The sequence below is a fragment of the Oreochromis aureus genome, linkage group 3 (assembly GCF_013358895.1).
Source record: "Oreochromis aureus strain Israel breed Guangdong linkage group 3, ZZ_aureus, whole genome shotgun sequence".
Taxonomy (NCBI): Eukaryota; Metazoa; Chordata; class Actinopteri; order Cichliformes; family Cichlidae; genus Oreochromis; species Oreochromis aureus.
The window spans coordinates 16370862-16390862 of record NC_052944.1 but is presented as its reverse complement, the minus strand read 5'-3'; the positions used below and the strand labels follow the sequence as shown (position 1 = coordinate 16390862).

Genomic DNA, 20001 nt, shown 5'->3' with positions numbered 1-20001 from the left:
ACAAAACCGACAATATTATATCAGTACACACAAAATGCACTTCAGAATCCACCCACACCTGATCACTTATTAATTCAGACTAATTCAGATGAGGAGATACTTTTTCCTGCGTTCATTAAAAAAAAAAAATCATCTGTGAAAGCCACGTCTGCTCTTCAGAGTGCTGCATTATACCAGCATGCGGTGTTTTTCCACTATGTTTTGTTAACGGCTCAGTACAGCTTGGCAACAGTGAAAGTGTGCTGATACAGCAGTCATATCTATCAGAGCCCAGCCTGCTTTCAGAGGCTGCTGGCTGGATTTGCTCTGCTGCTGCTGCTTTTTGCATTTAGTAATGCAGGTCAGGAAACGTGTAGCAGCTGGAAAAACAAAAAATACCCATACAGTGGTACTGTGTACATTTGTGGACACAAGCACACCTGGGCCCAGCACTGCTACTGCTGCGGAGGCTTGCCCCAGACTCTTCACAGCGCAGTATTTCTTGATGATGTACGGAGAATGGAAGGGAGGGTGCAGGAGGGACTTGGACAATGCAGTGTTGAAATATGGATTAGTCAGGAGTTAGCAGGAGTGAATGTTTGTACCTGTGGCCACTACCTGCTGTGCTTCCCAATGACTGCGATTACAAAGCAGAGGGATTAACACACAAGACTCAAGAAAACTGCTGAACTCTGCAAATACAGTGAAGGCTGATGTGATTAAAGATCAAGTCCCTGATGAAGCTCTCAGTGTAATTACAATTTGCCCATTGCTCCATAACAGCAAAACACACAGTTATAATCTAATTACAGATCTCTTAGCTTGTTAAATGGACAATTCGTCATTCGTCCAGCTTAATTTTTTTGGTGTGAGTTGCCTGATTTTGGGTCAGTTAGAGCCTCATATCTCTGCTTTCTTCTGCAGAGAGGTTTGTTTGATGGCTATAGTTTAGAAGGAGGAAAACTCCACACAGATAAAGCACTGCAGGCCAGAGGGACAAACATGTTAATTCGATTTCACAATGAACTGTCCTTTTAATGCTGCGAACATTACGGGCTCTTACTGAGACTAACAGTGAGCATTTGTTTTGCTGGACACGTGAGTGATCTGTGCTTGGTGTACACCATTGATTATCTGCTCTGTGTGATCTGTTGCAGAGCCTAAAAATAAATGAGCTTATTGAATAAACAGGGTTCAGACGGAGTTAATGGCTCAGTACCGTTGGCATCACGTTACCGTACACTGGAGAAGGCATGGTAAAACATATGACATTACAAAGATGCACTATTTTATGTAACGATGAGGGGAAAGCGTACTGTTGAGCCCCATTTGCTCAATATGAGAAAAAGAGATTGTTTTCAAACTGAAAGAAAGAAGAGACATATGAGAGGCCCTTTTGTAAAGGCTGAATGTGTAATTAGCTTTAAATTAAAGTTAAACATACACAGTCAACAACAGCCTTTGCATACACATTTGGTCTAAATTTAGCTCAGTGGTTTATCACCAGATGCTCCTAAGCAGCACGTTTTGTCCTAATATCCCAATTATCACTTGATGAGGGAATTAATCAGTAAATTATTTTGGTTTATGACCACCTGGACAGTGTTTCACTGCCAGAAGTAATGACTCATAACACAAACACACAGTCCAAATCACTGCTCAAAGGCAGCACAAGGTCAAAGTCTTCCTGTTGAAATGTTCAGGCCTCAGTTCAGTCACTCTCCTATAGAGACTTCTTGGTTCGACGAAGACACCGGGGAACTGTTTTTTGCCGTACCGCCCTCTTTCTTCAGAGTTTTCAGGCATTTGTCGAGCCTTTTGATGCAGACCGTCACATCTTCTCGAGTGATACCCACAGCGGAGGCAGCGTTGAGGTAAGGACAGGGGTACGAGTCCGAGTGGGACATAAACCCACGAAACGTGTGTCCGCTTACGGTCTGCTCCTTGCCCAGTGGTATCACCCTGGAAACACGAGTGAAACATAGTAACACAGAGCAATGGGATTTTAACAATAATTAGAAAAACAACAAAAATAACCTCTTTACTTTATGTAATATTTACCACAGATCACCATGTCTCACAAATAAAACAAACACTGCGATCTACACTCATGGGCCACTTAATTAGGTACACCTGTTCAAGTGCTTGTTAAAGCAAATGTCTAATCAGCCAGTCACATGGCAGCAACTCACAGAATTTAGGAAGAAGGCCTGGTGAAGTTCAAACTCTGCATTAGAACTGGGAAGAATGGTGATTTAAGAGGCTTTGAATGTGACGTGTTTGTTGGTGCCAGATGGGCTGGCCTGAGTATTTCAGAAACTGCTGATCTGCTGGAATCTTCCCACACAGTCATACACCCAACATTCAGATGGTAGGGTTAGAAATTGTCATAAACAACATGAGCCATCCTGCTTTGTTCAGGCAGCTGGTGGTGGTGGTGTAATGGGTGTGGAGGATATTTTCTTGGCACCCTAGTACCAAAAAGCCATCATTTAAACACTTTAGCCTACATTAAGTATTGTTGCTGACCACGTGAATCCCTTTAGGATCACAGTGTGCAGGACCCATCTTCTGAGGGCTGCTTACAACATGTCATAAAGCTCAAATAATCTCAAACTGAGTTCTTGAACATGAAAATGAGCTCACTGTACTTAAATGACCTCAGAGTGCCCAACAGAGCACCTTTGAAATGTGTTGGAACAGGATGTGCAGCAGCTGTGCGATGCATCTCCTGAGGAACTTGTTCACCAGCTACTTGCTTACTTTCTTCATCTCTGCATTCATCAATATGAGCAGCCCGTTTCATATATAATAGAAGTCATTCTTTGTTAATGTTATATACAGATTACAGAAGATCATATTACATTTTTACAGCTCATACTTGGCTTGTTGGTAACCACTGTATGCTAGCTGACCGCTCTGCTAAAGAATTATATTATTATTTATTATTCGGATGTGAAAAATTCACACAAACAATGATGTCGGTGAGCTGCTGATCTTTTTAGATATTTTAGGTTTTCAGAACCTGAGGAAGCCAAAAACCAGAACAGTTTTGGACTTCACCTGGTTTCATCTGCAACACTGTAAATAATAATCGTGGCCATAAATTTTGGTAAGGTTTCACCACTGTCAGCAGAGTTTAGACTCACTTTAATGTGAAATCAATTACTGCCCAGCTATAAGGACTGTGCACGCAGCATAATGGTAGCAGAATGCACTAGAATCAGATGAAGATCTCTATTAATCTCTTCAGCTGGAGAAGAGAACAGCTCATTATTGATGTGAAAAGGCAAAGCCGGGCGCCTCCCACGGTATTCATGTTTGGCTCTGAGAGCATTTCATTTAATGCCACGTCCACATCTGCAAACTGTTCATGAAACTCAAATCTTAGACGTTTATTTTCTTTTATGAAAACACAACAAGGCTAAAACATTTGACTACACTTCACACTAGGACCTTGGAAAAATCCAACTGCGAGCATTAAATTCCAAACAACACTATAAACAATCGTGACAGAATGACCCAAATAAATCTTTTATTCTGGATATATAAAATATTTAGATTAGCTTTCACACACAATTGAAAAGTATAAAGAGAAAAAACACAAAATGAAATGTGGGGTGGGGGGGGCATGCTCCTAATTTGAAATTGTGTATTTATGCAGATCCATCCATTCATGTGACAGAGTGAGAGCGAAACAGTTAAAAACTGACAAATCCTCCTCACTAATGCTGCTGCTTTCAGAGCTGGTGCCCGCTGCCCCAGAGGAGACCACATCCTTCAACATCTAATGGAAACATCCTGTTTTATTTAGGATGCGGCTGTGATAGGAAGGGCTGTCTTAATTTTCTAAAGTAGTTTCCGCTGCTCAGTATTCAGCAGATCCATCTGCCTGATTGCTGATTTTGTCGCGCAAAACGCAACATCTTTTTAAACACACTCAAACCGACACACACTCCCCTATCCTGTTATTCTCTCTCTCCCCCCTCTATGTCCATTTCCAGGCCACATCATCAACATGGCCTTACCTGGCTCCTGACACTTGTCGGGTGAACAACATGGATCCTAGCTGAGTCACCGCCTTGTCGCTGTTGGCCTGGAGACCATCTAGAGACATGGCTGGAAGAGAGAGGCGCATAGTTATGTCAGTAAACATCTGAGACCAAACGCAAAGCTAGAAAGACTTATGCCGTCTCAGAAAAGCAGCGCAAGGATCTATTGATACGTAACCAGCACTTTGAGCTTACCCAGAGAAATGGGGTTGTGCGGGGTGTGAAGCAACCTCTCCCCGTGTGCAGACGCCAGACTCTTCAGCTGCTCAGCCAGGAACGAATAAATCTCCTGCACACCATGCCGATACACACAAGAAGGATGAAGACACAGAACAACACACAAGATCTATAAATAGCAGTATAATACTCCTTTTTGCATACAAACACAGCCTTATTTTAACAGCAGCAGACTTGGTTTTATTGCTAATCAAGCAAATCTTCCAACAAAGCAGGTGGATGCATGACCAAACTCCACCCTCCCCCTATTTGCCTGACCCTGTATGTGTGTCTGTTTCACTCTAAGCTTCAGTACAAGCACTATGTTCATTTCCTGTCCAGCTTGTTCTTAACACATCCACCTCTGGGATCAATTAAAAGGGGCAGGAGAGTAAAAGAAGAGGACTGCAGGCTCTTAAACACAGTTTTTGATATTCACATGCTTCAAATACGCTGATTAAGCACCGAGAGTCTCAGAGCAGCGTGTGGAAGACTGAAATAGGACGATGGGGTTTAGGACACAGACGTCCAAACAGGGAAGCTACACGACAACTAAACACAGTGCTTTAGTTGCTAGCTACCAGCTCCAGATTCCCCAAAGAAGCTTTCTTCACTGCAGGTGTGTGTGTCTGTGTGAGCGAGGGCACACTCTGCTGACTCATACTGTCCAGGGAAAATATTTTCCCTGTCAAGAGTCAAACACAAACAGCATTTCAATGATGTCAAGTGTCTCTAAGTGTCCATTGTCCTCTAATAACAAAGGATGACTTTATTATGCCGGAGGAGGAGAACAGCGTAAGTGGTGGTGAGAGTGCAGGACAATAAGTTTGTGTTTGTGACAAGTCAAAGGCCGCCCCGACTGAAACAAAAGCACGCGCATCACCCGTTTCTTCTTTTCATTATGCAGACATTATCTAAAGCGGTGGTACACACGAGGCAGTAAATGAACCTAAACAGATGAAACGCTTGAATTATTAAAGCTCGTGATTCTGGGAGAGACTCTGCAGACTCTATGGGGGAAAAAAAATGGTTCTGTACATTAATTATGCATAAAGTGGACTGAGAGGAATCAATAAGCTCTGATGGTGTGTCGGGTCAGGCAAGAGGCCACAGGAATCTCCTAGGTATACATTTCAGCTACAGATTAGGTTGTACACCGATATCCCACTTTGAGTATTGTATGGCATCATTTTTAAATATGAGATCTTTAAGCCACGTGTAATTTCTATATATGTATCCGGGGTAATTTCTAAAAAAAACCTTCAACTTTAAAGTGTTACTCCTTTTCGAGTTTCTGTGCTCCCAGTGTGAGGACAAACAGATTCTCTCAGTTGCAGCACATTTACGGCGCAGCAGCAGTTTAGAGGAGAGAGAATGCTGCAGTGCTGATCATCTAAAGAGGAGGATGCTGCATTGTGAGCAACTCTGCTTTAAAGCAAGAAGCCACCAGGGGAGGTTTTCTCAAACTTTAGAATCAATTTTATCTTTCTATAGTGTACTCCTTCCTTCACAGAGCTCACTACACACTCAAGTGCACAGTCTCTATCATCAGTGAGAATGCAGGTGAAGCAAAAAAGGACACACACACAGAAAACTGTAACATATAGCCAACTGCAACTCAATACAACTTATATAAGTTATTGCCATTTTTAGTAGGAAAGATGCTGACACGGCACGGAGACATATTCAGACCGACTACAATATACACCTGATACTCCTGCAGTCCCATAATGTTCTCATCATACATGTTGGAAACATCCAGCAGACATAACAGCCACGTTTAACTAAGTGAGGAACTATTTTAAGCCATATAAAAAGGTGACGTGTGCACCACTCTCACCTTTCTTTCTGACAAGTATTTCTTATAGCCACTGACTCCCAGCGTGAGGAGGGTAATGAGGACGTCGAGGGAAGGTGAGGCTGATGCTCTCCCTGGAAGAGAAGGCAGAAGCGTTTAAAAAACAAACCTGCTGTCAAACTGAAGTAGAAGCATTGTTATTAACGTTTAACAACGATCCAATTTGACTTATACAGATGAGGATAAAATTATTATCCCCCTGACAGGATTTAAACATAACATTTCTAAACACACTAGATTTCTGTTTGCACACAACAACAGAATTTCTTCACACAGTACACAACAAGCCCGGCAGAGGTAGGAACATTTTAAAGACTCTTGAAAGAAAATTAGAGTGAGAGGTGTCTAAAGACCGCAGAACAGCTGTCGACACATTGGTGAATGAGTTAGCCGGCTTGTGCTTCACACATCCACCTCTGGGATCAATTAGAAAGGGCAGGGGAGTAAAAGAAGATGAGTGCAGGCTTTTAAACACAGTTTTTGACATTTATATGCTTCAAATATGCTGATTAAGCATCAAGAGTCTCAGAGCAGTGTGTCGAGGACTGTAGAAGGGCGATGGAGCTCAGGACACAGACGTCCAGGCAGGGAAGCTGCACGACAACTAAACGCAGTGTCTTTGTTGACTTCGAGGTTTCAGACTGAGAAAATCTCCACGTTGTCAGAAGAGTCACATTCAAGCCAGACTGGGCTATCCCAACAACAATAGCCTGGAGGAAGACTACGCATACTGGAAGTGCGGCTTTGGTCAGATGAGATTAAACTACAGCTGTTTGGCTGCAGAGACGCTGCTCATGTTTGGAGGGAGAGGCGTACGACCCAAAGAACAAAGTCCCCAAAGTGAAACACGGTGGTGGGAGTGTTTTGCTGCGGGGATGCTGAAATGTGTCTGGAACTGTGATCTCGTCAGGGTGGCAGGAATCATGAAGAAAACCTCAAGCAGTCGCCATCGCTTTGTTGCACAACAACAAATCAAAACATACGTCACTCCTGATTGGCCTGCATAAAGCCCGAGTTGAATCCCACTGGAGTATTGGGTAATAAGTTTGACCCTGGTAGTTTGAGGTTTTGGTGAAATAATTTAATGTCTTTTTGACAAGTAAAGAAACTAAAAACCCAAAATAAAATAAAATGTTTGCCGGGGTTACTGAGAGTTCATCAGTCTGATTGCTGGCGGGATGAACCTAAAGTGTTTTGAATGCAAAGTCCTGTGCATTTCTCCACCAGACCTGGTGTCATTTTTCTATGAGCTGGTCTAACTCCAGTTCAGATTTGGCCTGACAGAAAAGAAAATGTGTAACAGTATACCCACAGATGACAGTTAGTGGAAGGTATCAGAGCTGGACACTTTCCAAGCACTGACAGAAGCTTGACTGCAGCATGAGATAATTAAACAAATAAACCAAAGTGAAAAGCTGGCTTAGGCAGATTCAGATTAGTCACACAGAGCAGTGCACAGTCCCACTTCTGCTTTCTGAGAGGGCTCTGTTGCCCAAAATGTTTAAAAAGCACATCAATGAACTTCTCTAGACATTATCTGATGGCGGCGACAACACAGTTGTCCAGTGCAGCTGGTTCAAACATTGGCCTTTAACCTCCCAGTTCCCTCGTGCAAAGTTCATACCATCTCTGATTGGATGGATTAGTGACAGTGTGAGAACAGTGCAGGTAGGATTGTAGTGAATTCAGTTACCATGGGGACATCATGTGTGCTCCTTCCATTTACCATCTATTCAGGCAGCTCCCTCACCTAAACCACACGGGCCACTGAGATTCTGACTCATGCAAACTGTCTGCTGACGTGAGCTAAAAAACTCCAAGATATCTGTGTGAGAAAACGGTCCCAATGAAATACACTGTTTCAGCGATGATGGTTAAAATGCACTAGTGGTGAGATTTTGTTAGAAATCATGGATGTAACATATAGAACGGTAACAATGAGGTTGTCTTTGCAGTCTCAGGTCAAGAAGAAAAAGTAGGAAAGTGGGAAATTTGTGCTGAATAGGTTTGAAGTTAAACAAACAACAACAAAAAAGAACCAAAACAACAACAAGGACCTGTTTCTTCATACTACATCAGTTATCCCATTTTGTATCGTTCAAACATTTTCATGCTTTATTACCAATTTACTTAAATGTGGCAGTGCATAAAAACCAAAAACTGTGCTCCACACTTTGAAACTTTCAAAACATTTGCTTTTATGTAAATACAAATCTGCATGGGTACACATGCCCACCTGGTTATTGTTTCATACCAGTGAGCGTTAGCACTCACCTGGGTACATCTTGCTTATCTCCTGTATGAAGGACTCATCAAAACCTGCAATTATAGCACCACCTACTGGAACCATAAAGTTCTTGTCCAGGCTCTGTACAAAGGCATCGATTCTTCCCACACGGGCGCCCTGATGACAGACAATCCAAGAAAATATTTATCTGTAACCAGTGTGAAAGTGTATCACATCGTAACATTCAAAGGTGAGCTCCAGATCAACTTGCTACATGCACTGTGCAGTGAAGAGTGTTGATACCTGCTGAATGAGGTGCATGCATTTGGACGACTGTACGCCATATGCATTGTTAACTATATGGGGGATATCATGCTTGCTGCAGAGAGATGACAGCTCCTCAAGCCTGCAAGATCCCAAAACAAACAATATTAGAAATGGTGCATACCTTATTCCCACACCGTGAGCCAAAACAAGCAACATACATTATGTTTCCTTTGAAAGTAAGAAATCCTGCAGGCAGCCTACATCAACACATACATAACATAACATAATAAAACCTGAGGGCATGAATGAAAGCTTACAAGACCTGTCAGGGACCCGTGGGGCGAAGCAAGAAGTCGTGGAATGAACACACAGGATATTTTCGGCTCCAAGCTCTTCAATCTTGCGTTCAACTGCTTCCAAATCTGTCCGCAGCTCATCACCCTCAAGCACATTCTCCACGACCACAGGTTCAAAGCCTGAGAAAACAGGCAAACGATTTAAAGATGGCAATAAAGTGAAACACTTTCATAATTAATCTGATTGAATATTCCCCTTCAATATCGATGACATTTCAAACACAGACGTGCTCGCTGATCAGGATGTAAGCTTGACAGGACACTGGATACGAGTCATATCGTCACCTGCTGTGATCATAGACTTGAAACAGGACTTCTGGTCGATGCGAGGCCAAATGATGTAGCGAGCTTTGGGTCTCCTGTGACGAAGGGTCAGGAAGCAGAGAGTCAAACTCATCCCTGTAGCCATGGGTACCACGAAGCAGCTGGCCACACTCCGGACACCTGTAACGCACAAGCAGCAGACCAACTGAAAATAAGACTTCGATTTTTATATTTTTTCAAGCATAATGAAAAACCTTTTGTTAATTCTACATAAAGACTTGCATACACTTTACCAAGTGGACATTTGGGAGGAAAAGGCTAAATTAAACATCTACCTTACCACAAAAACTAGTGTAACTGATAAGATCTACACACCTGCAAGCTTTAAGACGTCCAGGACAACCGAGTTCGTCAGTTTGTTAAGCAGACTGGATCCTGCAGCTTTAGGCTGAATAGCAGCGATGTCACCTGACCGGCCGATGCCGTGGATCAGCCTAGACAAAACAGCTGAATGTCACAACACGAGCCGTTAAACGACTTCCTAAACTCCGTGACGAGCTCAAAGCTGACATTTCACAGCCCAGTGTAATAAATCTGCGTGCAAGGCCTCTGAAGATTTTTTTTTTTTTTTTTTTTAAAGAATCCCACAGACACAGGTGAGGACAGAATTATTAGCTCCCCTATGAAACATCCTTGTTTTTTTAAGTATTTCAAAAGCCCAGTTAAACGGAGCAAGCATTTTCTTTTTTTCCTTCTTTAGTTAAACGCAGCATTGGGTGCTCATGTTACTTTGCACAAATAAGCTAAATTATTATCCATCTCCTGCAACAAATCCTTTTCTCTAAACTTATGGTTTTGTAATGGTGCTTTTTCAAGTGACAGCTCAAACTCCGACGTTTTTATACTGTATGTAAATTGGAAGAAAACTTTCAGTTTTACCTTGATTTTACAAGCAGTGAGCATTACAAAATTAAAGCACATGACTGATTTTCAGGGGGCTAATAATATTCACCCCGGTCATCTTTTATTATTCTGAAATAAAAGTTTGTTTACTAAAGAAAACTGGTATGTTTATAAATGCTATTGAAAATCACTTGTTCTGTTAAAAAGGCCAATTACATTTCATAGGGGGGGTAATAATTTTGTCCTTATCTGTATATCAGTATAGGTGATTTTACCTCGTTACAGACAAACTGCAACAAAATCTATTAGAATTACAAAAGGTTTTGCACTTATTATTCATGAAATGTGTTCAAAAAGCAAACATAAGTCTTTTTAAACTAATAACACACAAAAAGTTTTCATGTCTTTATCAAACACAGTCAATTTCAGTTGGCATTTCCCCAAAAGCAACCTGGAATCAAGTGTCCCTGTTAAGGAAATGAGGTCTGAAGTGTGTGTAGCAGAGCTCCTCCAACTCTCTCTAGGATCACACCAAGTTAAGAGTGGACAAAGAATCACCTGCAGAAATCTCTACAACTTGCTAAAACTTGTGATGCCCTCACCATAATACACTGAAATGCATTATCAAATGACATTAACAAAAGACAACATGAGGTAAAGCACCGCTTGCCAAAATAATCTCCCAAAAGACTCCCCAGTATGTCTGTAGCTGGAAGAACACCTCAGTGTTCTACAACATATCTGGAAAACGCTGTGTGCAATTTTTAGGCAAAATAATATTGTGCTTTGATGAAAAAAAAAACAACAACACTGCAGAGCAATGTGTAAGCCTCATAAAATAAATTTAAAAGATAACTTTAGAACGAGAAAAGCTTGGTGCATGCAATAAAACAATTAAACAAAACACAGAGGCTGAAAAAAAGAAAATCTGGGTTTTGGAACGGCCGAGTCAGCATCCTGACCTCAAACCAATTTATGGCTGACGGTCAGACCCATAATCATGTGGATGATGACACAGATTTTGTAGTTTTGCCTCTATATACCACCACAGTGAATTTTCAACAATCAGAGTGTTAGCAAACTTTAGACTTTCAGCTTTAATTTAAGGGGTTTAACAAAAAATGTGGTATCTGTTCACTGGAACTCTTAATGTCGAAGATGTGGAACCTCTTTTCTTTATTTTAGCCTAATGATGTCATTATTAGAAGTGGCTAATTCAACAATTTGGCACACTCTTAGAAAGAAGCCATGCATTGATCACCCCAGCAACACCATAAGGCCTTAAAGACCACAGACTATAATTAGGAAAGATTTCAAATTCTTTTCTTAGCTAAGAAAAAACTCTTCACAACTTCTAGTCAAATGAAAAACACTCAAGGAGCCAGACACATCATTGACAAAGTCCAAAATCAAGAGATGCATTCATGAACAGAAATACTAGGCTTTACAGCGATTTGCAAACTGCTGGTTACACCCAAGGACGGGAAGAACAGACTTTACAAGAAAGCATCTAACAGAGCCTGCACAGACCTGTAGAAAATCATGGGACAGATGAAACCAACATGTAAGGCACAGTAGCATACAGTACTGTACTGCATAGCCGCCAAAGGAATTGAATACGTAACATTGGAAATAGATGACGAATCAAAGCATACTTCAAAAGCAACCGGGAGTTGCATAGCAAAGAAACTTGATACTCCTAAATGGCCAAGTGAGTCACCCGGTCTTTTCAGTTACTTAAGCCTAAACTGAGGGCTCAGGCCCACAAACAGACAGCAGCTGAAGGTGGCTGAGGTAAAGGCCTGACCGAGTATCTCAAGAGAAGACCATGTCCATGGCTTTTACACTTCATCCAGTCAGTGACTGCAAAAGATTGTCATCCAAGTAATTCCTAAACAGTTAAAGCAAAATGTTTGAAATACATTTCGTAAAATTAAAGATGAAAGTTTTAGCTTCAATCACATCTTGATTGTCTTATTTAAAATCCACTGCGGCGGTGTACGTAGGCAACATTTCAAAAACTGCACCCAAGCATAACCTGAACAGGACTATTCTAGTGAGAAAAACATAAATGAACCAGAGATGAAAGGTCGACGATTCTTTATCACTGTACAAATTTCAAGGAGGTTCTTGCTGCTGAAGGAGCTTCAGATAGACACACATTACAAGAGTTTGCTTAGTTTTTCCCAACCTGTGCTCAGTACATACAAAGGTACAACTGTTGGCTGTTTTTACTTTGAATTTGTCTCCAAGTGTGACAGAGATGGGCCCAGTGTATTCACAAAGTTTTTCTTCCAACTACTCTAAATCAGAATCACTTTAAGCACATTCCTGCACTACAAAATATTTGTTGTAGAGAAAAAACAACAACAACAAAAGATCTGCTTGCTTTTTATCTGCCTCACAATCCATCAGTCGGGGTTTAATAGTGAATCGCTAATAACGGATAAGGCCTGGCAGGCAAACTTGAACCTGTAATGTCGTCTTGCCACAAGGCTGGACGCCACCCGGCCTTCTCTCTCTCCTACTCCACAGTTACCCAGGAAGTTGTTGCTGTCCATCACAGCTAGCTCGTTGAGGAAGAGCTCAACAGTGCTCTCGCTCCATCCTTCCTCAGGACACTTTCCCTGCAACACACAACATGAAAGAGGAAGTGTCTTCACTGCAGTGGTATAAGGAAATAAAAGAAAGCCTTAAGCGTACTTGTTCCAGTAACTGTCTGATGAGTTGCTCATGGCCACGGCGAGCCTGCGATCCCTGCCGGATGTAGGAAGGTGACACAATCTTCTCGCTCAGGTTGAAGTTGTCGCTGTTCATCTGTGTTAAACACACAACTTTGCGGTAAGTCAGTGCAGTGGGTGTCCAAACTCTGGCCGTTCTACAAATGCTTATTTCTCGAAATTAACCAATAGGGGGAGAATAATAACATTTATGAAAAGTGAAAAGGTTTGAAATCTTTTCAAATCACTTCTGCTTCAAGCTATGACAAACTTGTCTACACTTTTGCTGATCTCGCTGCAGGTTTTTAGTCATGTTCATAAAGGCCAAACTGCGGTAATGTGGCTTCTTTCTGTTGTAGGAGCAAGACACTCTTCAGGTTCCGTTCTTTCACACTGGCACCAAGGATGTGTTTTTACTGTAACTCTTAACTTTCGCGACCATTAAGTAAGTTTACTAAATATTATCACATGAAGCTCATGACGAACTGCTCATTCAACGTTTCAAAAAGGGACAGGTTTGTTAAAAATGCCAAAGTTACACCACTGGCAAGTTCAGACCTTTTTACCAAAGCATCCCTAAATTTTATCTTAGCATCCCTAAAAAATAACCGTATTAATAACATATTTTAATATTATTAGACATCTTTTTCTAAGGTTATATTCTGAAAAACGTCTATCAGAGACATCAGATTAGAAGGAGAACAGGTTTAAAAGTGCAGCATTCCCAATATTATGATAAGACTTGCGTTGCTCGTGACAGAAAGGAGATGAAGGAGTCATTTCATGACAAGCCGGCACGGATTTAAAACACCAACTGAAACATTAGCAAGCAAAAGTGCAAATTTTTCAGATCCTGCAGGGTTTACCGTTACGTATATTTATTCTCAAAACAGTGTCAAAAACCTTAGCTAATAAAGTCTAGAATACAGATTATGAGCTAATTTTTTTCACTTTGTCAAAGTTTCCTATTCTGGTGGAGTTAAGCTGGATTGTTTATTTAAAGAACTAATTTAAACAAACTACAGGTTATTGGAAATGTAATTTTTTTCATGAATGGATAAATGTGTTTTCTAAAATAAATAATTAAAACAAACCAACATATGACTGGATTCTAATGAGAGAAAGTCAAGAGGGCTTTACCTCAGCGGTCCCCAACCCCCGGGCCACAGACCGGAGTCGTTTGTACCGGGCCGCAAGAGTTGAGGCTCGGGTGTGAAATTTATCATTAACTCGGTTTCCCTGGGTCTTTTCCCGTGTTGTAATTGTGTGTCTTATTTTGAAATAAATATTTACGCGTTACCATAGTGACCAGAGAGCCTTAAGGGGCAGAGAGGAGGACGTTACTCTCAATGTTGTTGGCATATTTCAGGAGGACGCTGCTAATAAAGCTACAAATTACACAGTGAATTCGTGTTTATTATTATATTTACAAAATACCACAGTTGTTGTCTTGGTCGTATCATTTTATTTTGTTGTATTTATCTGTGACACATTAAAAAAGGTCAGTGAAAATACTGTCTGACATTAAACCGGATCGTGGCACAAAAAAGGTCGGGGACCGCTGCTTTACCTCATATGTCAGTATCAGCGCGATATTGAATCTGAACATTGCAATTGACATAGATGGATAATTAATATGGATCAGTTTATGCCTTTCACTGGGTTTTAAATACTGTTTCAGTGTTACATGTACTTTTTAATGACAGCACAAATACTAAGAGGAAAATAGAGAAGGGGAGTGAGGGCAAAAGTAGGATGATGTCAGTGAAGAGAAACCAATAAGAGTGGATGAGTGACCAAAGTCTGCTACGCTGTTATCAAGTCAAGGTGCCTTCTGTTTTGCCTGCATTCACTGATTAATGTTTCACATAAATAAGCAGTGTGCTATACCTTTATAAATGTGGATTCTTCCTAACCTTTCAGTAACTTATGTCACAAATACTATGTTCATTTACCTTATTTACAGGTAGTGAAATTAAATGGAAAACCTTAACTGTATTTCCAGATAGTGTGCTCTTCAGTAGCACACTTGAAAATTGGGTGCCTAATGCCCTCTGTGTACTCTTTACAACAAAATGAGGGTTTGTATTTAAAAACTTGTATATAAAAGCAACTTTATTATCAGATTGCTTCTTGTACAGGTACATGGAGTGGCAGTCTTTCTGTTAAAAGGCTGAAACAATGTTGTGCATGTGTATCGTCATATGTGCTTTGCAGCCAGTCGGTTTTTAGCCTTACTCAGGAAAACTCTGGTCACCATGACTGAGCCTTTCCCTCAAGTTTAATAAGGATCCACCCTAAAACAGGTGCAAGTGAAATGACCTGTTTAAATCACCTGCAATCGTCAACCTTCTAACGAATTGACGATTGCAGTTTATGTCATTATTTATTTTCTTTATAAAATATCTCGTGGTATACGACTCGTGATAGTTACAGTACTGTATTAACTATATATATTATATATGCATTAACTATTCTTATTTGATTCGTGTAAAAATTGCAATATATAACACTAAATGAATGTTTTCCTCATTAGAAGCTGAGCCCTACCTAAAAGTTTGAGCCTAAAATTGTCTCTGTGTTATACCAGCGCTAACTTACTCAGTGCTAGAAGTCTGGTTTCAGTCCAGTGTTTGCTTAGGAAGAGTACAGGCTAGCTCCGCTAAGCTAAGCTAAGCTAATGTGTTCCGGGCCGGAAAATAAAACACCGCGCGGCTTCGTCAGAGCCGCTCTGGTAACTCACGGTGCGTGCTCTTACCTCGCGGTTTTCCGAAAAATGCCTTCACGTGGACGCCAAACAAACTGCAGACATGCACGCACACATCTGAATGAGAAAGTAGCATGGAGACAGACTGCAGGACGCCTTCACGTGACCACCAAGCGTTGCTCACGTGGTCAACGCGGTGCAAAGTCATCCTCCTGCGTGAAAGCGTGAAGAGGGAAGACAAGCCGGTCGGTGGCCGCCCTGCAGAAATAGAATGTGCGAGCCGGTCAGCTTTAACTTTAATGGCAAATGCTGTGTTTTTGATGATGAATATTTTTTGAGTGGCCATCATTATTATTATTATCATTAATAATAATAATACCATCATATATTGCTGCAGTAAATAATTAAAAACACTTAACTTTATTTGAAAGTTAAGATTTTGGTCAAAGTAAACTTTTAGCAGGAAGCAGTAGCTTAAATAAAGTCATAGTTACACACCGTCATTCTTTAAAATATAATTGTGGTTTTTAAAGAGAACTTTTTACTAAAAAGTGCTTTAAAACTATAAATATAGATAGATAGATAGATAGATAGATAGATAGATAGATAGATAGATAGATAGATAGATAGATAGATAGATAGATAGATACTTCACTTGCCATACAAGCTTCAGGGGGGATTACAGACATATCAGAAAAATAAACAATAAAAAATTTTTAAAAAGCCAAAACTGCTAAAAATGTAGAATGTCAATAAAATATAATACATTTTTTCTACATGCAAATGTTACTATATACATATTGTGGGAACTTTTCACTGTCTGACAGTTTGATTGCTGTTAGCGTGAAGGACCTGTGATATGTTACATTACATTTGCATTCATTCACACTACTGATGCATTTTGAAATAATATCATATCCCAGTCCTTTAATTTCAGCTCTCAAACAATGTTAAGATATTAGAATTATTTCTAATATTAGCTGAATGAGTAAACTGTGACAGCGTTGCATCAAAATAAGCTGCCACACATAATATAAAGATCAGGACCAATAATGAGGCACTTTCAAAGTGTGGCAGGAGCAAAGATGTCCTGTAGTGGAAATATAGGCTACTATACTGAGAAAAGTATGGCTCCAAGAAAACAAACAAAGAAAAGTAAAATTGTCATCTGTAAAAAATTTCATTAAAAATCAAATAAGCAGATAGTGTAAAGAAAAGGTAAAAATATGGAGCGTTACCTTTTTATGCACACACTAAAACACACACACACACACACATCACACTTGTGTAGGTTTCAATCCAAACAAAGCTGTAGGGAGCACTGAAGTTAAAATCTTACTGTTCTATTATAAGTAACATCAAAGCAAATTCACAGTCACTTCCAGAGTGTGTACAAAAAGTCTTTTTTCAGTGCAGGAAAGCAAACATGATTTGAGAGGCAGTAACTTAACTGTTAAGAAAGAACATGTATTTCTATTTAATGTTGACGCACTCAGTATAACATGTGATTAAAATAGGTTTACCAACTCACTAAAGTTTTGCTGTCACAAAAATGAATATTTAAAAATGAAATATCAAGATCAAAAAATCAGGTCAGTAATGGATGTATGATAATATCACATATTGTTGTCAAATCATCCTTCTTATATACTATTATACAGGTGCTTACAGACTCTGTCGTCTTGTCCATGCACTTTTATTTTAAGTTTGATTCATTTGCCAAAAGAAAACTTTGAATAAGCAAAGTTACAGGTGATTTGGCTTATATCATAGTAGCTAACCCCTTTTTTCCCAGATTTTATGTATAGCTATCTCAGTGTTATGAATGTTGCGAATTCTTCTTACCACGATAATCGCTTCATGGTTGAAGTCAGTTATAATGCAACATATTTTCATTATTTCTCTAATCCTGAGCACTTAAATATCTAACAGCCTATCTTACCTTGCAAATACACCATGCTTTTCATCTCCCAAAATAACAAGGAAGAACAGCTGTCAGCTAGAAGTAGGTTAAGCATAGAATGGAAACTCAAATAAAGTACCTGTTTGTTTTGCTTGCTTTGTTGCTTTTTTGCCTATAAGGATGAGGTAAAGCTTTAATTTAATAATCGATGATTATTGAATCAGAGGGGGAATAAAATACGCTATTATGACAAAAGCAGTTTGGTCATGAGAGAAAAAAAAGATGATTGAACGATATGAGTAAAAACAGGCCCAATTTAACATTTTTAGTGACAATATTTAACAGAATGTGTCATAAAGAGATTAATGTTACACTGACAAAAAATAAGAATGTTGCACCAAAAAAAGTTTCTTTACAATCATCAGAAAGAAAACACGCTTTTGTGAAATTATATGTAATGAACTTTATGACACACACACACACACACACACACACACACACACACACACACACACACACACACACACACACACACACACACACAGAGTGAGAAAGAGAGAGAGAGTAAACCATGCATTTTGTTTTGTCTGCTTACTGCAAATGATGTATACATAATCAGGGCCTGTGCTGTGTGAACCTGTAGGTTGCCCCAGTAACAGGTAGATTATACAAAGTTAGCCCACATTTAACAGCATACATCACATTATATCAGGATAGAAAGAGTTCGCATATGTTCAAAACAAAAATGAAAGCGACATTTAAAAAATATGCATATATATTCCTGGAGGGTTTTGAGTGCAGGTATAGCTAAAAATAAATAAATAAATAAATCTAAAAACAACAACAACAAAAAAAATCCACTGTTTGTTTGGCAGCATAGGGAAGAGAAAGATGGCAATTTGTCGGCATAGCAGGGTTTTCAACTCAACAGCTATGCCAACATCTTGCCTTCCTTCCTGAACCCGTGGTCTAGTAACACGTTCCGCACGGTCCACGCTTCAAGGTCCGCTCCATGCTGTTCCCTACTCCCGCGTGGAAGATGAAAAATGTTGCTGGAGATGCTTTAAAGAGGGGGGAAAATGAAAAAAAGGTGGATGGCTAAAAACAACGAGCGCAAGTGCCACGCCGATCTAAGAGGTAGGATTACTCCATCTCAAATGAACTCCAAATACACCCAGTGTAGCATTTCCAAAATGTGATTTTCGTGGTCCTTGAAAAAAAAAAATGAGTAAGCTCTCATCGAGGCTTCACCTGAAAACGATGAAAACAGAAAAGTCGAGAAGAAAGAGTCTCATGTAGTGTATGACACAACTTAACTGCAGGCCTACATTCCTCTTCCCTGTACATGGCACTGCCCTGTAGGTGTATCATCACATCTACCTGTTGCTCTGTGGGAAACAGCAACTGGTAGAGCTCGCTCTCTCTCCGGTGTCCGTCGTCCAAGATCCACCGCCAGTGTCGGGCATCAGCGCGTCAAAGTAAAAGTAGGCTCAGGGTTGAAAAGACAAGTTTGCCTTCCGCCACCCACTTTTGTAGCAGCACTGTCGGCGGCTGACTGTTGCAGGAGGTGTGTTCTTTACCCCAAAGAACTTTGGAGTGCGGCTTCCGGCACCTTTGGGCGCTGGCAAGGAATCCGATTGGTCCAATGATTAAGCAGGACAATCTTCCGAGGAGAAATCCGTCCAAACCTGTCCGGTCTGAAGAATCTCCCAAAAAATTCCCAAGTACTTCCACCGTAAAATAATGTTATGTTTAAAAAACAGGAGAAAAAACAAAACAAAACAAACGACAAATAAAAGCCTGCAAACCTTACTCGACTTCTTGATGTTGCTGTAAGGGAATGCAATTTAAACAGTCCCACTTTAGCGGGAAATTTTGCTGAGCTCTCCAGGATACGGTTTGTTAATGAATCACACAGAATGATTCAAACACCGTCTAGACCAGAAAGTGGTCGCCATCCACGACAGGAAACGCCGTCAGTGTATGAAAGCGCACTTTCTGACCATTCATCATCATCTGTTTCATTTAGATGTTGCTCAGCGGATAGACTTATAACTTCCACACTGTTTTATTTATATTACTTAAAAAAAGAAAAAACCCTTCTTTCTTTCTTTGAGATAGTCACTCATTTACAGCCGTTGTAAATAAGTGAATCATGATGTGGGAACAGTCACCACCAACTAGCAAAAAAAGGGACATCTGTGTTCCTCCATAAGCGTAAAAGTGGAAGGTTCTATGTTTTGTGAGTATTTCTATTTAAAGTTGATACTACTTCACTACATTCATACAATACATTAAAAAGAACATCTTGGAAGCTTATTATTAAACCCAATCACTACTAAAAGCAATGTCCAGTTGGAGCGTTTATGCTTTATGTATATACTAGTACCTCAACTACGGATGTCAGCTGACCCAAGTATATGTATATACACACATATATATATACAACAAAATAAAATACATTTTCCATTTAGATTTTTTAGGGCAGCACAAAAAAACATTAAAGTGCTATTTACAGTCAGTATGTAATAATTTAACAGCACAGAGTT

The 20001-nt window shown here is 40.1% G+C and overlaps 1 protein-coding gene across 1 annotated transcript; it reads right to left on the bottom strand.

The window, feature by feature from the left end:
* Positions 1 to 1363: 1363 nt before the first annotated feature.
* On the bottom strand, positions 1364 to 19000 carry sepsecs (Sep (O-phosphoserine) tRNA:Sec (selenocysteine) tRNA synthase). The gene is made up of 13 exons (XM_031756013.2): positions 18833 to 19000; positions 15601 to 15807; positions 12826 to 12939; positions 12595 to 12749; positions 9595 to 9713; positions 9241 to 9399; positions 8922 to 9075; positions 8636 to 8738; positions 8380 to 8509; positions 6088 to 6179; positions 4227 to 4320; positions 4008 to 4098; positions 1364 to 1941 (listed from the first exon to the last, which is right to left on the bottom strand). The coding sequence occupies exons 3-13, from the start codon at positions 12937 to 12939 to the stop codon at positions 1695 to 1697; spliced, it is 1458 nt and encodes a 485-aa protein (XP_031611873.1). The 5' UTR covers positions 15601 to 15807; positions 18833 to 19000; the 3' UTR covers positions 1364 to 1694.
* Positions 19001 to 20001: the final 1001 nt, after the last annotated feature.